The 18,249-nt window shown below is 36.6% G+C and overlaps 2 protein-coding genes across 3 annotated transcripts; one reads left to right on the top strand and one right to left on the bottom strand.

Moving 5' to 3' along the window:
• Positions 1-365: 365 nt before the first annotated feature.
• Positions 366-4,618, bottom strand: LOC109006831 (peroxisomal adenine nucleotide carrier 1-like). The gene is made up of 5 exons (XM_018986240.2): positions 4,359-4,618; positions 2,412-2,643; positions 1,643-1,789; positions 1,333-1,490; positions 366-1,193 (listed from the first exon to the last, which is right to left on the bottom strand). Exons 1-5 carry the CDS (start codon positions 4,499-4,501, stop codon positions 914-916), a joined length of 960 nt encoding a protein of 319 aa, XP_018841785.1. The 5' UTR covers positions 4,502-4,618; the 3' UTR covers positions 366-913.
• Positions 4,619-5,725: 1,107 nt separating this feature from the next.
• Positions 5,726-17,977, top strand: LOC109006833 (mitochondrial Rho GTPase 1-like). 2 transcript variants are annotated; one of them, XM_018986242.2, is made up of 15 exons: positions 5,726-5,951; positions 6,169-6,421; positions 9,305-9,437; positions 9,695-9,844; positions 11,594-11,770; positions 11,884-12,135; positions 12,626-12,694; positions 12,859-12,914; positions 14,144-14,225; positions 14,466-14,677; positions 14,772-14,841; positions 15,504-15,616; positions 16,561-16,711; positions 17,133-17,319; positions 17,578-17,977. In XM_018986242.2, the coding sequence occupies exons 2-15, from the start codon at positions 6,204-6,206 to the stop codon at positions 17,649-17,651; spliced, it is 1,944 nt and encodes a 647-aa protein (XP_018841787.1). In that variant the 5' UTR covers positions 5,726-5,951; positions 6,169-6,203; the 3' UTR covers positions 17,652-17,977. The 2 variants fall into 2 exon arrangements, with proteins under 2 accessions (XP_018841787.1, XP_035549094.1); XM_035693201.1 differs by having other exon boundaries at positions 6,153-6,421; positions 17,578-17,931.
• Positions 17,978-18,249: the final 272 nt, after the last annotated feature.

The following is an 18,249-nucleotide window of genomic DNA, read 5'->3' as shown; positions in this document are numbered from 1 at the left end:
ACCATAAAGAGCCTTCAATTCAGGTGAATCATGCATGACTTCAGCAGGCCTTCAAATGATGATGATGCAATTGATCAAGTAATGATAACCCTAAACTTATCCAGAAAAATGAGCTATGCCGGCACCTTTCTTTTTCTTTTCTTTTTATCAGTCATATGCCGGCACCTTTCAGGGAGCCCTCAATCCCCTTTTTTGTTTCCATGTCCGAATTGTCTGCAATTCAATATACCCAGGGAATTGTATTCATCCTTGTACCATGACTCATCCATTTTATTCATCTAACAGGGCAAGATACAAAAATTTCCGTTATGTTTATAATATCCTGAGGAACACTGCATCCATTTGCTCCAATGCAATCTCCAAATTATATAATTAAAGTCTGAGGCTCTCATATTTGATCTGAGAAAGATACCCGAAAATACTCGTAAATGTAAACATTCAATCAGTACATGATGCAGAAAAATATTCCCGCACTGCATTATTTCTCTCCCTCGAAATACAGCTCTGCAGAGGATTGGCATCTTTCATGTCTGATGCATACGTAATTGCTCTCCAACTTAGAAGAGCCCCACTTTTTCCAAAAAAAAAATGAAGATAAGTAAAAAAGAAGTTTCTACCAGGGAAATCAAACCCACCTCTTTAAAGTACAACTGTTCCAACAAAACCCAATAAAAACTCACTCTTTAAGTCTAGTATTATGTGAATGAGTAATGCTATATACCACACTCTCATCCTATTTTGATCATACTAAGTAGTATGTGGCATATTAATCACCATTAAATGATAAAGAAGGATGCAATAAATGATCATTTAATGGTAATAAATATGCCACATCATACTTAATGAGGTGAAAATTGGATGATAGTATGGTATATAGAATTTTCCTATGTGAATTCCCATCCATATATTACCATCAAGTACTTTTTTGCCTCCCCCTTGTGAGCAATAGATACCTTCTGGTTGCAAGTATAAGAACCCAAGTAGTTGCAGAGATTTTCTCCTTAATCATCAAAAGTAGAGCTGAGCTCAGAACAGTCTTCAAGATCTGAGCATGCAAACCCTTGAAAAAGCCAGGTACTCCTTCACTTTTCCATATAGCATAGATAACTCCAGGAACTGTTTTTCTGGATTTTTGCTGAGCTTTCTTAGTTCCATCATCATTTGAGTCCACGGCTTGGATCATGACCTTACACCTGTATGCAGTAAAAATCCCAAATAGTTCTTAACACCCAGGTTTAACATGTAACAGCATGAGAGAGAGAAGATTTACATTTTTTAGAGAGGAGTGAGAAACAATTTTCTTTATAAGTAGGAGCGAAACAAATTATGCACCTTATTGCAGGGTATGTCAGAAATGTCGCAATACTCTTTGAAATTGCACCTAACAAAAAGGCAGAGAAAGCAGAAAGGGTTTCTTGGGACGAATCATTCCTGGCTATATTGTGTTTTCCCTTCAAGAGTCTTTGTTTCAACTGATCGAATACTGTATACTGCAGTATTACAAAATTTTAAGTCTGTTTTATTCTCTCAAACCAAATGTCTGATAAGGTAACTCATGAATGGCACATCCATGTGAAGTGAAGCGTCAAGTGCTTGAGATGATATTAAATATACTTCTAAACCAGAAGGCCACGTCAAATACCTGAATTGCAGGGTTTGAGGTCAGCAGAAGAGAGATGCCAAGGCCATCAAATGCATCACTCCAACTGCACTCCGCAAGGGTCTTCCAAAGCCCTTTGGATTTACCAAAGGCGCTTGTCTGCATCCTAGAGGAAGCTGTATCCAGGGGCTACACAGTGATAAATGACATAGTCTACCATTACTCTTCAAGATCTCTACATGTTTCAGCCATGAATGATAGAAGAGGAAAATGATAGATATGAATGTTGGCAATAAGATTACAATATTCATTATCCCTCCTCCTCCCCCCCTTCTTTCTTTATTTCATCCAAATTTATGTAAATAACATTTGATTAGTTTTTTTTTAATAAGTAAAAAAACTAATGACATGCTGTATATTCAAAATTATGTAACAAAAGATAAGATAGAAGTTGAAGTGAACAAGTGCTTGTCTTCATATCAAACTACAATTCCAGGCTATATATTCCAAAACCAAAGACCAAGGTTCCGTAACCTACTGGCAGAGAAACTCATTTGTGTCTTTCCATATTCCAATTATTACACTTTGTTTCCACCATCTTTATAGCAACCAAATGGAACATTAGGTGAAAATATAAAGCATACATATTTCTTCATATAATTGATTTTGGTTCCAACTCCATATGCTATGATCATGATGTATATATCATATGATGGTAGTTTTGATGCCTATTAGTTTTTGATTTAAAATTGTGTACTAAGGGATGATTCTCAACCAAAATCAAGAAGATGAGTCGTAACAATGGGCTTACCTGCGTTACAATGGCAGTACAAGCTCCAGCCGTAGCAGCAAGAACTAAGTTTGCTGTCGTTCCAATTCTTTTGGCACCACTCCTTACCAAATATAGTCTTTTGAAGTAGCTGTACCCATAAAAGTAGACAAACTGTGCAATGAAGGATTGCAGGTTTTTTGTACCTAGGCCCTGGTACAGAGAAAGTACCTGATGGGTAGATATTGCTTCCCTTAAGACATCCAATAGGTTCCTGCATGCATAAACCAGAAAAAGAACAATCAATATAACTATGAGCCACTTTTGACTTAAGAATCCTCTTACATGATAAATTTGGTCTGAGCTTTATCCTATGAGAAATGATAAGTTGCAGTCATGAGTGTGCAAGCGCCGCACAATCACTTTGAAAAAAGTGAATAAATACGGGACTCACGTGAAAAGAAAATTATTTTTTTAATAGTGAACCCTACTCTTTTTCAAAACGACTGCACGGCGCTTGCATACTCTACGACTGTATATAACATTACTCCAGACTTTGTGGATGAATCGCTACTAGAACATGTAATAAGCATATTCCATACCCATCTTCAATTCAGCTAAGAAAACAAATAATAACAAGAGCAAAGAGAATATTGGACGCTACACAAAAAAGGTTCAAATCTATTAACTTTCTAAGGAAAGAACAGTAATAGAACTGAACCTAGGTTGCATTCGCTGATATAACTGTAAAAGAGCCAGAAGAAAATGGCAGTCTGGCAAGCAAAAGACAATTTAGAAAGCAACTTCAATACGAATAATCTATAGAAAGCAATGTTACATGCACTTGGAACAAGTGATTAACAACTATTTATGTGTTTAACACGAAGATCATAGGTGTTGCTTAAAGAGTCAAAAGTTTAAAAATTTACTAGATACAGAGTTAAGAGGCAAAAGGAGAAAAGTCTTGAAGTTACGTTTTATTTGTAACTTTTTTTGTCACAGGACCATCATGGATCTACAGTGCACCGCGAGAGTCATCTGAAATCAAACGATAACCATTGGTGTCAAACCGTTTCCCATTGAATGCCAAATTTTGGTACCATAGGCATATGACCTAAAACTAAACTTCTCCATCATAAAGCAACTGAAATGATATCAGTAGAATGGCTTCAGATCGAGATGGGGAAACCATAAAGTGCAACTCTAGAGAAAAGTAAAAACCAAACAAGATGATATCACTCTCGAAAATAACCAGATGAAATGGCTTTGGAACAAAGTCTTAATGTCAAAGCTTATCACAGAGCAACAAATAACATATGAAAAATAGGAGGAGAGAGAGAGAGAGAGAGAGAGAGACTAATGAGTCAATGATGAGTTGCGGGTTGCCTAACAAACAATAATCACAAAATAATGGAATGATCCATTATAATCTCAATACCTTTTCCTTTTGCTAGTTAGATCATAGATGGATGTAGTCTATGTTTTCTGTGTACCAGGATTACATCTCTTTTGTTATTAATAATATATGTTTTTGCTTGTAAAGATTATGTGTGTGTGTGTATGTGTGTTCCGAACAACTGCATCATAAAATACAACAAGATAACTTTAAAATCCCTCCTAATATAAAATCCACCCTTGTTTGATCTAGGAGACCTTTTAAGTCCACCTATAGCGCGCATCACAAAAGCATGGAATTTCTTTCATTTGCCCACCGATCATACAAAAAATAAGCATGAAAAAAAAAAAAACATGCAGCGTACGAGCTTAATTGGAGCTATAAACAAGAGTTGCATTAACACATACATATAGAGGCAATATGCAAACAATAGAATCGTAACAAATAAGCTAAAATAAGATTTACCCAGATAAAGAATTTTCGGGCCATGATGACAGGAAAGACTTAAAAATACAGACCCAGATAAAAAAATGACAAATTATGATGAATGAAACAAGGAAATGATAGATTGAGAAAACGCAGAGATGGGTAACCTGTATTTTTGCTGGCCGTGGGTCCGAACCTCGGCTTGGTACTTGGTCTTACAGGTGTCAAGTGGGTACAAAATGGTGGTGCTCAATAGGGATCCTATGGCCCCTGAAGTTGCCTCTGATAGAGATTCCAGATCAAGAGCCATCTCCAATGTTCAAGATTCCACAATACCCGAGATCAAAAAATACACACAACAGTGCATGTTTACATTTGTGTAGAGAGAGACATGGTAATTGGTGGAAGAGAGAGAAGCAGGAGCAGAGTAGAGACGTCCATTGTGTTTGTGTTACTGTGTACAGAGGGAAAGCGACAGAGAGTGTAACACCTGGGCCACCACGAAGCCGACGTTTGGCAAGTGAGACAAGATGCAAAATTTTTATTTTATTTTATTATTATAATTTTTTAAAATTTTATATAAAATATAATAAATAATTTAATTTTTTTAAATCTTAATTTAACTCTTTTAAATTTTAAAATAATAATAATATTATAAAATAATATTTTAAATTTTTATCTAAAATAAAAAATTATCATCACATTATCTAAGCATATAATGAAAAGTCTCTTTAAAATTTAACGACTAATTTGAAATAAACTAAAGGCCCCAGAAATTATTTTAGTAGAGATTGAACTTGATAATTAAGTTAAAATTTATAAATGTGATTGCGTTTGAATGTTGAACTGAATTGAATTGAGTTGAGTTAAGATGATAAAATATTATTAGAATATTATTTTTAATATTATTATTATTATTTCAATATAAACTATTTTATGACTTAATAGTTAAATTCTTATTGGATTTAACTTTTAGCTAATTTAATGAGAATGCTTTAATAGACAGACTCATAGAATGACTTTTCTTAAAAACTGAAAAGCATCTTCTTTTTATTTTATTTTATGCGCTATATTACACATTTTAATTATTAACATTCTAAATTATTAAAATTAATCATTTGATGGCTCAAAATAGTAGTTTATTAATTTAAACTTGTGTTTCATTTAAAAATTTGTGAAAATATAACTAAGGACAAAGGAGATATGAACAAAATATCCAACACTTCAGAATAATATTAATAAATAATTATTAAAAAATGTGAACAATATTTATATGGTTTATTTTTAGCGATAGAATAAAATAAGATGATATAAATTAAAATTAAAGTTAAAATTTAAATAAAATATTATTAAAATATATATTTTTAATATTATTTTTATTTTAATAATTAAAAAATTAAATTATTTATTTTATTTTATATAAAAAATTTTAAAAAATATAATAATTAAATAAAATAAATTGCAAAAAAAAAAAAAATCCTTTAACACCATTTCAAAGTATCAAATTATTAGTTCATGTTAAGAAGAAAAGAGTACGAAAATGCCGTGCTTTGAACGCACGCACGCTCCCCTCCTAGACAGTCGAGGCCAAGATTTTCTCCAGTTCCGAAGCTTCCTCCCTGACCCTCACTGGCCGTCGGGCTTTCTTTAACAGAGATTTTCTCCGTAGCCTCTACTCCAGAGCTTTCTAGCTAGTATCTTTTTCTGCTTCGCTTCTTTTTCTTCTTCTTCCAGCTCTCCAGCATAACGCTCGGCACCAGGTATTATCAACTCCCTCCCCCCCCAATTCCACGTTTGTTTACATCTGTGCCTTTATTGCCTTTCTTTCCGTCTAAATCTTCAATCTACTCAAATACACAAGGGTTTTGCACTTTCCCTTCTCTACCGTTTTACTTAATTCTCTCGCAATTTCCATGTTCCAAGTCTGTGTCTTCACATTTCTGACGTCGTTTTTGTGCGAGCTTTTTTATGCTTTAGGGTTTCTTGGGGACGAGGGCTGTGAAGCTTCTTCAATGGCAAAAACTTGGGCCGGACCTACAAACCCGTTCGGCAGAACCGGTGTGCGTATCGTGGTTGCCGGAGACAGAGGCACCGGGAAATCGAGCTTGATTGTGACGGCCGCGGCTGAGAACTTTGCAGCAAACGTGCCGCCGGTGTTGCCGCCGACGAGGCTTCCAGAGGATTTCTTCCCCGACCGCGTGCCCATTACAATCATAGACACTTCGTCTCGGTATCATTTCCTCCATTAATGATTGAATTTCATTTTCTAACGCTATGTTTGGTTGACGAGAATTTTCAGGAAATTAAAGGAAAATACAGGTGTTGTTTTGGTGTTCGATTGTAAAAGTTGTATATATAATTGATGATGCGATTCTGCTTATTCTTGCATAATTCGAAATACCTGTATGGTTGCTGAGGAATTGTAGTGAAAGGAAAGAAAAGAAACTAGGATTCCAAATCATGGTTAGGTTTTTATTATTTAGTGCACGTGGAAATTGTCAAAACTGCAAGAATTTGAGGCACGTGAGTCTTGTTATCAATGTGTCTTCTTGTCAACTTTTTTTTTTTGATAAGTAAAAAAATATTATATATCAAATGAGAAACTAAGTACACAAAATGTATACAAGAAAACACATTGTCCAAAATGACTCAAAAAGACCCTAATGACCCAAAAAGCCCCTGAAATAAATAACCCAAAATACACCAGACTAGTCCCCAACTCTTGTTTCTCGTAGACCTAAAACTCTACCCGAACACCCAACCCCAAACCCTTGATTCCCGTCTTCCTAATGTCCTCCCTTTAGACTTCCCTCTAGTTGAGCTACCACCCTTAGCGTCGTAGTTAATTGTCTAAGAAAGACACTATAACTCCCTGGTTTTCTTGAAACTTTTGGTTTCAAGTGCGTGGCTTGCCTCAATCGTAGTGATTAGTTCATTGAATTGGTCTTCGCATCCTCCATGTGAAATTCCTACAAACTGTTGAATCTCGTTAACTCTAGGCAAAATCTAGTCTGCTATTGGTGGAAGAGACACCAAGGGAGCAACGTTATCCCCAGACACAGTATCTAAATGCACTCTCGACTCTAGACATTCTTCTACATGAGACACCAACTCCAAACCCTTTGGTTCTCCAGTAACTCCATTGGTTCGCTCTAATGGTATCATGGTCTTCATTGGAGATTCTGGAGTGACAGCAAGTTCTTTTACCTCTGGGGTTCCTACATCTCCTTCAAACCTTGGCAGTACACCATTTTCCTTCAACTCTGGTGAGGGATCGAGGACCAAGGGTGTAGTACCGACTATCGGTCTATCCTGTGTTACATGAGGCGAATGACATTCCATTACTGGTGTCTCTACGCCGATACCCGATGTAGACCCTGCTTCAAACTACCCAGATTTCTTTTTGACCCGCCATACTCTCCTGGATCTAGATATAGGGATAGAGCCGAATCCGATCTTCCGTTTTCCTTTAACTGAGTTTAAATGCTTTGGGCCTATCTTGTTTTTTACAACCATGTTGCCTCCAATTGAAAGCCGATCTATTTTCGAAGACAAGAAAGCTATCGCTGCCTTTAGCTTGACAAGTTGGGTTTCCATCTCCTTTAAGGAATTGTGCATCTCAACAAGCTGGTCCTGAGACATGATTTGCGAATCTCCTTCACTCTGAACTCTCGAAGCATGACCCGTCTTTAGAGCTGTCACATAGGATCGCCTCGCCACTGAGGATTTACTAGGATTTTTGTGCACCTCCAAGTTTTCCTTTCATGACACGCCACCGACATGTCTGCTATGCGACTCCCTAGCAGAGCCATGTCCTGCAGCACCTTGTCCTTCGCTCCCTCTCTTGCCGAAGGAAAAGTCATGCAGCACCTCCCCCCTCCTTCTCCAACCACTGCCCCCCCCCTCCTCAGGAATGAAGATAAAAATCCTCCTCCCACTACCACCATATTCTTTTATCGCCATATAACGTCCTCGAGTATTTAAGCAGCGGTGCGCCGTGAAGCTGCGTCTACCTTCCTGAACAGTGGAGAAAAAATCTTGTTTTTCATCCTTTGTGCACGCTTCCATGGCCTTAGCCAGCCACTACACTGTTGTTGAACCCAAAACCAACTTAGAAATCACCCTTCGACCCCTTTCAGTAATGGCCAACATACTCCCCTCCTTCACCAATAAAGGATTTAGATTCTATGGCTAATACCATAGAAGAACCCATACTGACCAACTCCCCACCTTCAACAGCCATTCATCATCACATTGAAACCAGTTCATGGCTAAGAACCACTGCTGAAGACCAACGAGCTAGAATGACAGAGGGTGGTCTGTGACCACCGTGCTGTGTCTCTCGCCTATAAGGGTGTGTGGCGGCAGATCTGTTTTCTTAGGAGATAGAACCAACGACACGGACGCCCGAAACGGATCTAGAAGAAAATCAGGTCGCCGGAGGGTGACCAACGCCGAAAGACCCTTGGCGTGGCCGCCGGGGTCCGTCAATCAATTTTGTGCCGCCGGGAGCCACTCGCCCCGGCGTCCGTGTCAATTTGGAGAGTGAAATATGTATATCTCTCTTAAAATAGGAAAAATGCCTTGTTCAATCTTAAGTTGTGTGATTTAGGAGAGAATGTTGAAATGGATTACAAGGAAAAATCTTGTTGGCATTTTTTTTTGTTTTATTTTTTTGGTCAACAAGAAAACTAGAACCGAATCTTATGAAATTTTTCATTTTAGTTTTGTTAGTGTTCAGAGTAGTGGAAAGGCTTTGAAACACTGCAGTAAGTGGATTTATCATGGCCCTCCTACTGATGCACAACATTTTCTGGAACTAGACAGCATTAAGGTTTACTTGATGATTTTGTCTTTTTTTTTTTTGCCATTACTGTTATTTTTTAATATCAGTGTGGTTACTGACAAAAGTTAGAGATTCTATTGCTGTATTTGACATATGGAAAATAATGCCTCTGCTTGACTGACCTTAGTACAATTGGATTGATTTGAAGCCGGAAATTGTAAAATCGGAAAAGAATTATATCGTTTTGGCTTTTGATATGTGGCAATCACACAAATTTTCCAGTTCGATATTGAATCGCTAATTGTTTTTTTCTGTTTTCTCAATCAGTGTGGAGGATGATGGTAAAGTGGCCGAAGAATTGAAGCGGGCTGATGCAGTTGTGTTTACTTATGCTTGTGATGAGCCTTCTACACTTGATCGATTGAGTACTTTTTGGCTTCCTAAGCTTCGTAAATTAGAGGTCTCTATTTTTCATTTCATTTAGTTTTCATGTCCTCTTTGCTATTGCATCATGGAGAACTTATCATGGAAGATAAAAATACGCTGCTGGAAACCTTGAGGTTGACTACATGATCATGCATTGTAATAAATTGAGCCCCTTTGGCTTTCTTGCTTTTGGGGGTTTTTTGGAACGTGTTTTGCATAACAATATGTGGAGTCACCATGAATTTCGCTATTATTTATCTGTGATTTGTCCATATGAAATCAAATGAGCAGGTGAAAGTCCCAGTCATAGTGGTGGGTTGTAAGCTGGATTTGAGAGATGAGAACCAGCAGATGAGCCTGGAGCAGGTGATGTCACCAATAATGCAGCAGTTTCGGGAGATTGAAACTTGTATCGAGTGTTCAGCACTTAAACAAATTCAGGTGTTATGCGTTGATGCTCCTTTCTGTTATTTTTTGTAAAATTATTTGGTACCTGTGTTGTTGATTTCATTTGTGGTTTAAACACACAGAAGCACAGCCCTTCTACTTTGGCCAAGCCTTGGCACTCTTTGATAAAAAAATTTATTGGTTATTAAAAAAATCTACACAGAGGAGTAGAGACACATATGTTTGTCTACCATGCATATATTATCTCCTGCATAATTTTCGGTATTGGGCAACATATTTTAGGAGATGATAATGAGACAATGTTTGGGGTCCTAAGACCACTGTGATTTTTTGTGCAAAATTTCCTATGGAAGATTGGTTTTTTAACTCAAAAACCAATATGCCAGCTGCTACTGAATAGAACTTTAATGCTAGACTCAAATGCCTTATAGATGTTATTTTCTGATTTGTCGAGAATTTACCTCTAATACCATGCTCTAAAAATTTATATGGGTCCAATGGGCTTTTGAGCACAAATCTACTTCGTAAAATCCTTCTACAAGGTCTTGACAGTCCTACAGCCCACTTTCTTTCCATGGAAGAGTATATGGAAGGTATTAGTTCCATCTAAAGTTGTTTTTTTTACTTGGACAGCTGCTCATGGGAGGATTTTGACGGTTGATAATTTAAGAAAGCGAGGTATGATGATCACGGAGTGGTGCTACATGTGTAAAAAGAGTGGGGAATCGGTAGAGTACTTGCTCTTACATTGTGAGGTGTCTGGGGAGCTATGGGCTGGTATTCTTAGTAGAGCTGGGCTGAGTTGGGCTATGCCCAAAAGTGTGGTGGATCTATTATCATGCTGGAATAGATCTCATAGTAGTGTCCAACTAGCAGCCGTGTGGCGGGTGATTCCTTTGTGCTTAATGTGGTGTTTATCGTCGGAAATGAATGACAGGTGCTTTAATAACAAGGAGCGTGGAAATTTGGAACTTTTTTGTATTCTCTCTTTTCCAGTGGTTTTCTGCTCTTGTATTGAAGGGACAGAATGTTCATGAGTTTTTATCTTCTTTCTAGCCTACTAGAATGTAATTAGGTGTCTCACTTTGTATACTTCCTGTGTACTTGGGCATCGCCTAATTTCATTCACATCAATAAAGATTATTACTTATCAAAAAAAAAATCTACTTCGTAAATGAAATGGAAGCCATGCTAGAGGAGACATTTAGCTATGTTCCTTGTACTGTTGTTGGGAAAAAAAGTAACGATTGAACTTGAGAAATTGACTTAAAGATTGGGTATCGAGGTTTAGAAAATTTTGAAGTGGTCTAATTTATGTAGTTAATCGCAACAAATATTGTTATATGAATTCTGGCTTGAGATTGGAGTAGGAGTTTATATTGAGGAAGTTCAATTCTAGGATAAATTTAGCTATGTTCCTTGTACTGTTGTTGGGAAAAAAAGTAACAATTGAACTTGAGAAATTGACTTAAAGATTGGGTATCGAGGATTAGAAAATTTTGAGGTAGTCTAATTTATATAGTTAATCGCAACAAATATTGTTATATGAATTCTGGCTTGAGATTGGAGTAGGAGTTTATATCGAGTAAGTTCAGTTCTAATAAAGTATGTAAATCACTCTCATCATCTGAAGAAATGTGTGGAATTCCTGTAAAGCACTCTCATCATCTGAAGAAATGCATGGAATTCTTACTTATAAAAGAAAAATATATGGAATTCTTTGAATTCTTTCATTGTCATTATAATTTTTAGAGTTTAATGTCAAAATGTTTCTACTTGTAGATTCCCGAAGTTTTCTACTACGCACAAAAAGCTGTGCTTCATCCAACAGGTCCACTATTTGATCAGGAAACACAGACTTTGAAGCCTCGATGTGTGCGAGCCTTGAAGCGGATATTTATTCTTTGTGACCATGATAAGGATGGGGCCCTCAGCGATGCAGAGTTGAATGATTTTCAGGTTTCTTTTCTTTTCCGCTTATTTGCAACTCTACTTGCAGCAGGTTTCTCATCTATCAAAGTTATAATAATATTTGCTAAAGATAAATGAGGGATCCAAATACTTGTAAATAGGTCAAATGTTTCAATGCTCCATTACAACCTTCAGAAATAGTAGGTGTTAAGAGGGTTGTCGCAGAAAAGTTGGCCGAAGGAGTCAATGAACGTGGGCTTACTTTGACGGGATTCCTCTTTCTTCACGCTTTATTCATAGAAAAAGGTCGTCTTGAGACTACATGGACTGTCCTCAGAAAATTTGGATATAACAACGATATTAGACTTTCAGAGGAACTCATCCCTTCGTCTCTCAAACGAGCCCCTGATCAGGTAATATCTTGTTTATTCAAATCACATTTTATACAATATCCACAATTTTACTTGGAATATGGAAATAACTATATTACATGCAGAAATGATGTATTTGTTTTCTTGAAGTTTTAGACTTTGAGGTGAAATTAACTGTCACGCATAGCCAAGCTGGGTCTATCAGTAATTAGCTGACCAAGCCCTACCCTTAAAATATATTGTGGCTCCCAAGTCTTGTTGGCCTTGGCATTGACATCCAGGATTATTCGTCTTGCTAAGGTTTTGAGGTGGGCAAGCCCTGAATTTCCCACCCTAATCCCCTTATGTGCACATAATTTGAAGTTCTATTAAACTTCTTTGCTTGAGTATAACATACCATTTAGTTCTAATATCATGTAACATGTCACTAAATCATACATGAACCATATCCCCCCCCCCCCCCCCAAAAAAAAAGCTGTGAAGCATGCAATGTTTTTTTAAAAAGGCTTACTGCTGGTTCTCTTTTGTGTAGAGTGTGGAGCTGACAAATGAAGCCATTGAGTATCTAAGAGGAATCTTTGAATTGTTTGACAGTGATCATGTATGCCTTTTTTACTCTCTGAGTATTTTCTATTCCAAGTTTGTTAATTATATTATCATATAACTTGTGCAATCAGTATTTACTGTGGTAGCCACAGTTAATTCAAGTTGCTATTTATCGATCACCAACTTGAAATCATATATGATATTTATTTTTTCTACTAGGATGGGGCTCTTCGACCTCGTGAAATTGATGATTTGTTTTCCACTGCCGCAGAAAGGTAGTTTTGTTCTTAAGATCATTTGTGACTATGTGGCTTGTTTTACCTTGTTACAACTCTTATGGTTCATGGGAAATCCTGTACAGCTTCATGTTCATTTAATTTACCTGCATGGGGTTCTTTCCTTTCGTTTATGTTTATTAAGTGGTTCATCATGACAACCCTCATCAATCTTGTTACCAATGCATCTTCTGTTAATTTTCAGTTACTATTGGTCATAGTCATTGTAACTTCACAATGCTTATGGCTTGGTTACTTTTAGAAGTGATGCTTTATGGCTAACAATTAATTGCCTTGCATATATGCAAGATGCATTATTTATTTGCAAGCGCAGAAGAAAACGTGCTCATTTGTTACACCAGAAATGTAATTTCCTGGCCATTTTAAATTGCACATACTTTTTTCTTGAATTTTGTTTATTGATTTTGAAATCCTGGATTTTGTTTGTTGATATGATAATGTTTGAGATCTGGTCTGAACAATCACGCATAGGCAATGCTCTTGTATATGTCCCATATACTTGGGCTCTTGCCTAATCTCATGATCTATAAAATTTTGTTTACCGATTAAGAAAAATTAGAAATCTGGTTACTATGGAGATATATTCCCGTTGCCAGAATGTAAGACCAAATTTCTTTATTTTTGGTAGTGTTGAATTGTTTAAATTTTACTTTCATTTTCACATGTTTTATTTCCATTTACTTGTCTTTAGAAATATTTTTTCAGAAAGATGTAATTATCGTCTAAAATTCCATCATTCAGAAGTCTTTCATCTCATAAGTGAACAATTAGGAATTGGAAATTATGGCTTTGATTATGAGTATAAACCTTTTACTTCAAATGCTTATTTATTTTTTATGTTATCTTTCAGTCACTTCTCTTCTTTTTAACTTTTTTTTATAAGTATCTTTTCTTCTTTTCTTTTCTCTCATTTTTTTTAAACTATAGTCTGGGCATTTCAATCTTTCGCGAGTTTGAGATAATTCTGATATGAGCATAACCATGCATATCATGTGTCCTGCATCCCCACATCCCATCCCCTGTGAAGGGCCCTCCTCCTCGTGGCGTTGTGAGGTTTTTTAATGTTTAGACGTATTTTTGGTATCTTTGATTTATTCGAGTCAAGGAGAGGAAAGGGCTCAACCTGTATATTTGATTTATTTCTTTCTTAACAACTATTATGATTAGCATCTGAAAGGTTTGGATGTTTGACATACTTTTTTTGCCAGTCCTTGGGATAGAGCCCCTTATGTGGATGCTGTGGAGAGAAATGCATTTGGTGGGCTCTCACTTGATGGGTTTTTGTCAGAGGTATGTCTTTCATTCGTTCGTTCTTCCCTTTTTCCTTTCTGTTTTTCATAGTGGGGGGGGGGGGGTTTGGGTGGAAATGTTCCATAGTCTTATAAGACAACTTCCAATTTATTATGGTCTCAATGTAGCTAGTTGGCTGCCGTAAAGTTTTAAATTTAACATACTTATCTAAAAAAAAAAAAAATTTAACATTTTTCTCTGGAGACCTGTGCTTAAATTTTGTGACATGTGTGGTTGCAGTGGGCCCTTATGACTCTTATAGACCCAGCTTGGAGCATGGAGAATCTGATATACATTGGTTATCCTGGTGATCCTTTGTCTGCTTTCCGTGTAACCAGAAGGCGGCGTGTGGATCGCAAAAAGCAGCAGACAGATAGAAATGTTTTCCAGTGTTTTGTTTTTGGGCCCAAGAAGGCTGGAAAGTCTGCACTATTGAATTCTTTTCTTGGAAGGTCTTTTGAATCATCCTTTTAAATATAATATATCTCAATAATTTTAGTTGGTGATAAAATAATATCACTTATTTTATATGAATTGGAAGTGCAGGAGTTTCTCTGATAATTATACTTCAACCACTGACGAGCTATATGCAGTGAACGTTGTTGATCAGCCCGGGGTGAGTGCAATTGCATCACGCACCCCTGAAATTAGTGTTGAACATGTGCATTGGTCAGGCCAGTTTTGATAGGTCCCATAGAGGAGAAAGTATTCTTAAGCAACACCATGATATAAGCCCCGTCCACCATTGGTTGGTTGCAAAATTAAATCAAACAAAAGACCTATTTGAATCAATAACGTTTTTGTCTAAAAGATGGGGAGCTGCTGTCACCAATGTAATTCTTACCGAGTCTTACGTATCAAGTTGGCATTACATAATTATGCTATGTCGATAGCCAAATCATGTTGAGGTGTATGTAGATTTTGCATAAGCTTTTCTAGATGTGACAGAGCAATTTTATGAGAGTTTTTGCAGCCTTGAATTAATTCACAACTGATGTCTGAATTATTTATCAATGGAAAAGTTTATTTTGTGTTTTATTTTTGGGCTGGTTGAAGAGGGTTTCAAATATGTAGTCGTTGTTTTCTCTCTGATCAACCTGAATTACTGACATCTGATTGGAATTTGTAGTTTGATTTTATTACTAAATTCTGTTTTCCCCTTATCTGATGTTTGTTATTTCTTTTGTGTAAATCAAAATGCCGTCAGTTGCCGTAATCACTAATCTTGTTCATATTTAAATTATTTGTCTGAGTATTTGTTTGTTATTTTCTTCCCAGGGAGCAAAGAAAACTCTTGTGTTGAGAGAGATACCCGAAGATGAAGTTTCGAAACTGCTATTAGAAAAAGAATCTTTGGCTGCTTGTGACATAGCAGTGTTTGTTCATGACAGGTAAATAAAAGGCTGCAAATATTGTTGTATTTAGTGATAAGATGAATTATAAATGTTATTTCAGTGTTCTGCATGGGATGAATTTTTATAAATGTTATAAATAGGGGTTAAGATGAATTTTTAACCCCTAGTGGTTGGCTCAAGTGGTGAAGGCCTTGGGCTTGGGGGTATGCTCCCCCCAGGTCTAAGGTTCAAATCCCCTTGGGTGCAAACAATCTCTAGGAGCCATCGGTCTGGGGGATTTTCCCCTTGAATTACCTGAGGTGCATTTGCGGAAAACTCCTTATTGAGGGCCTGTGCACCCCTGGGATTAGTTGGGACACTGTTCCCGGATACACGGTGCCAATAAAAATATAAAAAATAAGAATAAATGTTATTTCAGTGTTCTGCATGGGATAAGTGTTTAATCATCTTTTTAATGAATTTTTATTACTTATCTTTGAAAAATAAGTGCTAAATTTTCTCACTCTGGATTCATGTTTTTTTCTAACTTGGTTTCACTGTATTTTTTAGCTTGATATATTCTTTTAACATTGCTGTTGTATGTCGGTTTAGGCCTGTATATTAATGTTACTGGTAATCTTGAGGTGCCTTTAGTGAAGGTTACAAAGTTTTATGGATGGGGATGCTGGATAGCTATTATCTTTTTGTTATCCTTTTTATTTTCTGAATTTCATAGGAAATTAAATTATCTTTACTAGTAATCAGGACGTTGACAACATGGTGCAGGTTTCAACTTAATAGCATTTTAACTTGTCTGCATGCTAGGCTCCTGTTATGTGGATTTTGGGTCTTTGATTATATACTTTGGAAGCTACTAACTCTATTGACAAGTGAACTTGAAGTTTGCTCTAATTATATTTCGACATATATATTTATGACCTGTTTTACAGTTTGCCCTTGCATTTGGAGATTCCAAGGATTGATTCATTTTACTTTTACAGTACTGATGCATTCTCATGGGAAAGAGCGACTGAGTTGCTGGTAGAAGTTGCTAGTCATGGTGAGGATACTGGCTTTGAGGTGCCTTGTCTCATAGTTGCAGCTAAAGATGATCGGGATTCATTTCCCATGGCCATACAAGAATCTACCAGGGTATTTATTCTGTTCAAAATTTTGCTTATCCGAGCTAAACCATCCCTTAAAAATATTTACTGAGGTTAGTTGTTTGCTTGTTTTACCGATCAAAAAAGTTGTTTGCTTGTTCTGAACATAATGGTTTCTATCATTGGCGTATTGGTGTTACTGCCCTTGTTTATGCATGCTTTTTTTTTTTTTCTCTGTAATGGGAATGTAAAATTAATTAAACCAATTCTTTAAATCATTGAGGAGTGTTGGTAGCAAGAACTTGACATACATGGACAACATTTTATCAATTCTTTTACATAAAATTGTCATAATTAAAGGACTTGAGCACCTAAAATCTGAGGTCTAAATAATGACATAGTAATACTGTAATAGTGTTTTTCTTTCCCTAGACTGTCAACATATTTTCAATGCAATTTTGTATTTGTAGGTTAGTCAGGACATGGGAATAGAGGCTCCTATACCTATCAGTGTGAAGCTGGGTGATCTGAATAATGTTTTCCGAAGGATTGTAAGTACTTCCGAACACCCACATTTGAGCATACCTGAAACTGAAGCTGGGCGAAGCCGAAAGCAATACCATCGGCTTCTAAATCACTCACTTGTGTTCTTTTCAGGTTCGTCTGAAACTGTTGTTTTACTAATATCTTAGATCTTGTCATCTTTGATATCTTGTATGAGTTCTCCAAGTTAAGTTTGTGATATCTTTCCAGTCTCGCGTTTTCCCGTGCTGCTAAAATTGCTTTATCCTTGAATCTGTTGGCCAGTTGTTCCTTATGGATGATCATTTTCTTATGACAATGAAGCTGAGTTATGTTGTTCTGTGATCTTCTTGTTTAAGTTTGTCTCTCTGAATTATCTTGTGCCTTTGACAGTCGGAGCTGCCGTAGCCATTGTTGGGCTTGCAGCTTACCGTGTCTATGCTGCAAGGAAAAATGCTTCTAGCTGAGGGTTGGAAGTTTGCACATCAAACAGCGTACTTGTCCTCTCACCATTTTATATAAAATTGGCTGTTCAACTCTTGGCACCTTGTTGGGTTTCTTGATAAAGTTTCTACTGAAAAATCACAACCTCAATTTTAACTTATCTTCATCTTTGGCTTGTACTTAAGAGGGCTGTGCATCCTGCCCCCCTGAATTGTTCCTTGTAGGATTTTTTCTTCGGCTTTTCAAATTTTAGAATTGAAAAGTAGTAGGAATTGTGTAAAATATGAAGAGTTCTGCTAAAAATCTTCCAATGTGTATATGAAGCTTCCTAAACCCATTTTGTTGATAATTTCATTTTTTATGTTTCAAGCTTTCTGGTTTACCATAATGGAAAGGCATTAGGGCTATTGCCGTGGGACCCTCTATGCTTGGGTATTGGAATCAATTGAAGAAAAAGAAAGCAAATTTCCTACACTATTATCGTGTTATTTCCAGGATGCATAAAAAAATTTAGGAAGCTCCTACACCATCATCCTCAACCTCTCCAAATTGGTAGCAATCTTTGATCCACAACTGCCAAAATGCATCTTTGGGTTCCATGGTTATAAAAAAAATGAGCAT

This window comes from Juglans regia, chromosome 8 (assembly GCF_001411555.2).
Source record: "Juglans regia cultivar Chandler chromosome 8, Walnut 2.0, whole genome shotgun sequence".
Classification (NCBI taxonomy): domain Eukaryota; kingdom Viridiplantae; phylum Streptophyta; class Magnoliopsida; order Fagales; family Juglandaceae; genus Juglans; species Juglans regia.
This window is presented reverse-complemented; position numbering and strand designations above follow the sequence as displayed.

Excerpts from the sequence above, each read along its gene's own strand:
- LOC109006831 (XM_018986240.2), bottom strand. The coding sequence starts at position 4,501 with ATGGCTCTTGATCTGGAATCTCTATCAGAGGCAACTTCAGGGGCCATA. Across the intron at positions 1,491-1,642 it reads CCTCAAACCCTGCAATTCAG|TATACAGTATTCGATCAGTT; the intron begins GTATTTGACGTG and ends GTAATACTGCAG. Across the intron at positions 1,194-1,332 it reads CTGACATACCCTGCAATAAG|GTGTAAGGTCATGATCCAAG; the intron begins GTGCATAATTTG and ends TACTGCATACAG.
- LOC109006833 (XM_018986242.2), top strand. The coding sequence starts at position 6,204 with ATGGCAAAAACTTGGGCCGGACCTACAAACCCGTTCGGCAGAACCGGT. Across the intron at positions 9,845-11,593 it reads CAGCACTTAAACAAATTCAG|ATTCCCGAAGTTTTCTACTA; the intron begins GTGTTATGCGTT and ends TTCTACTTGTAG. Across the intron at positions 15,617-16,560 it reads GCAGTGTTTGTTCATGACAG|TACTGATGCATTCTCATGGG; the intron begins GTAAATAAAAGG and ends TTACTTTTACAG.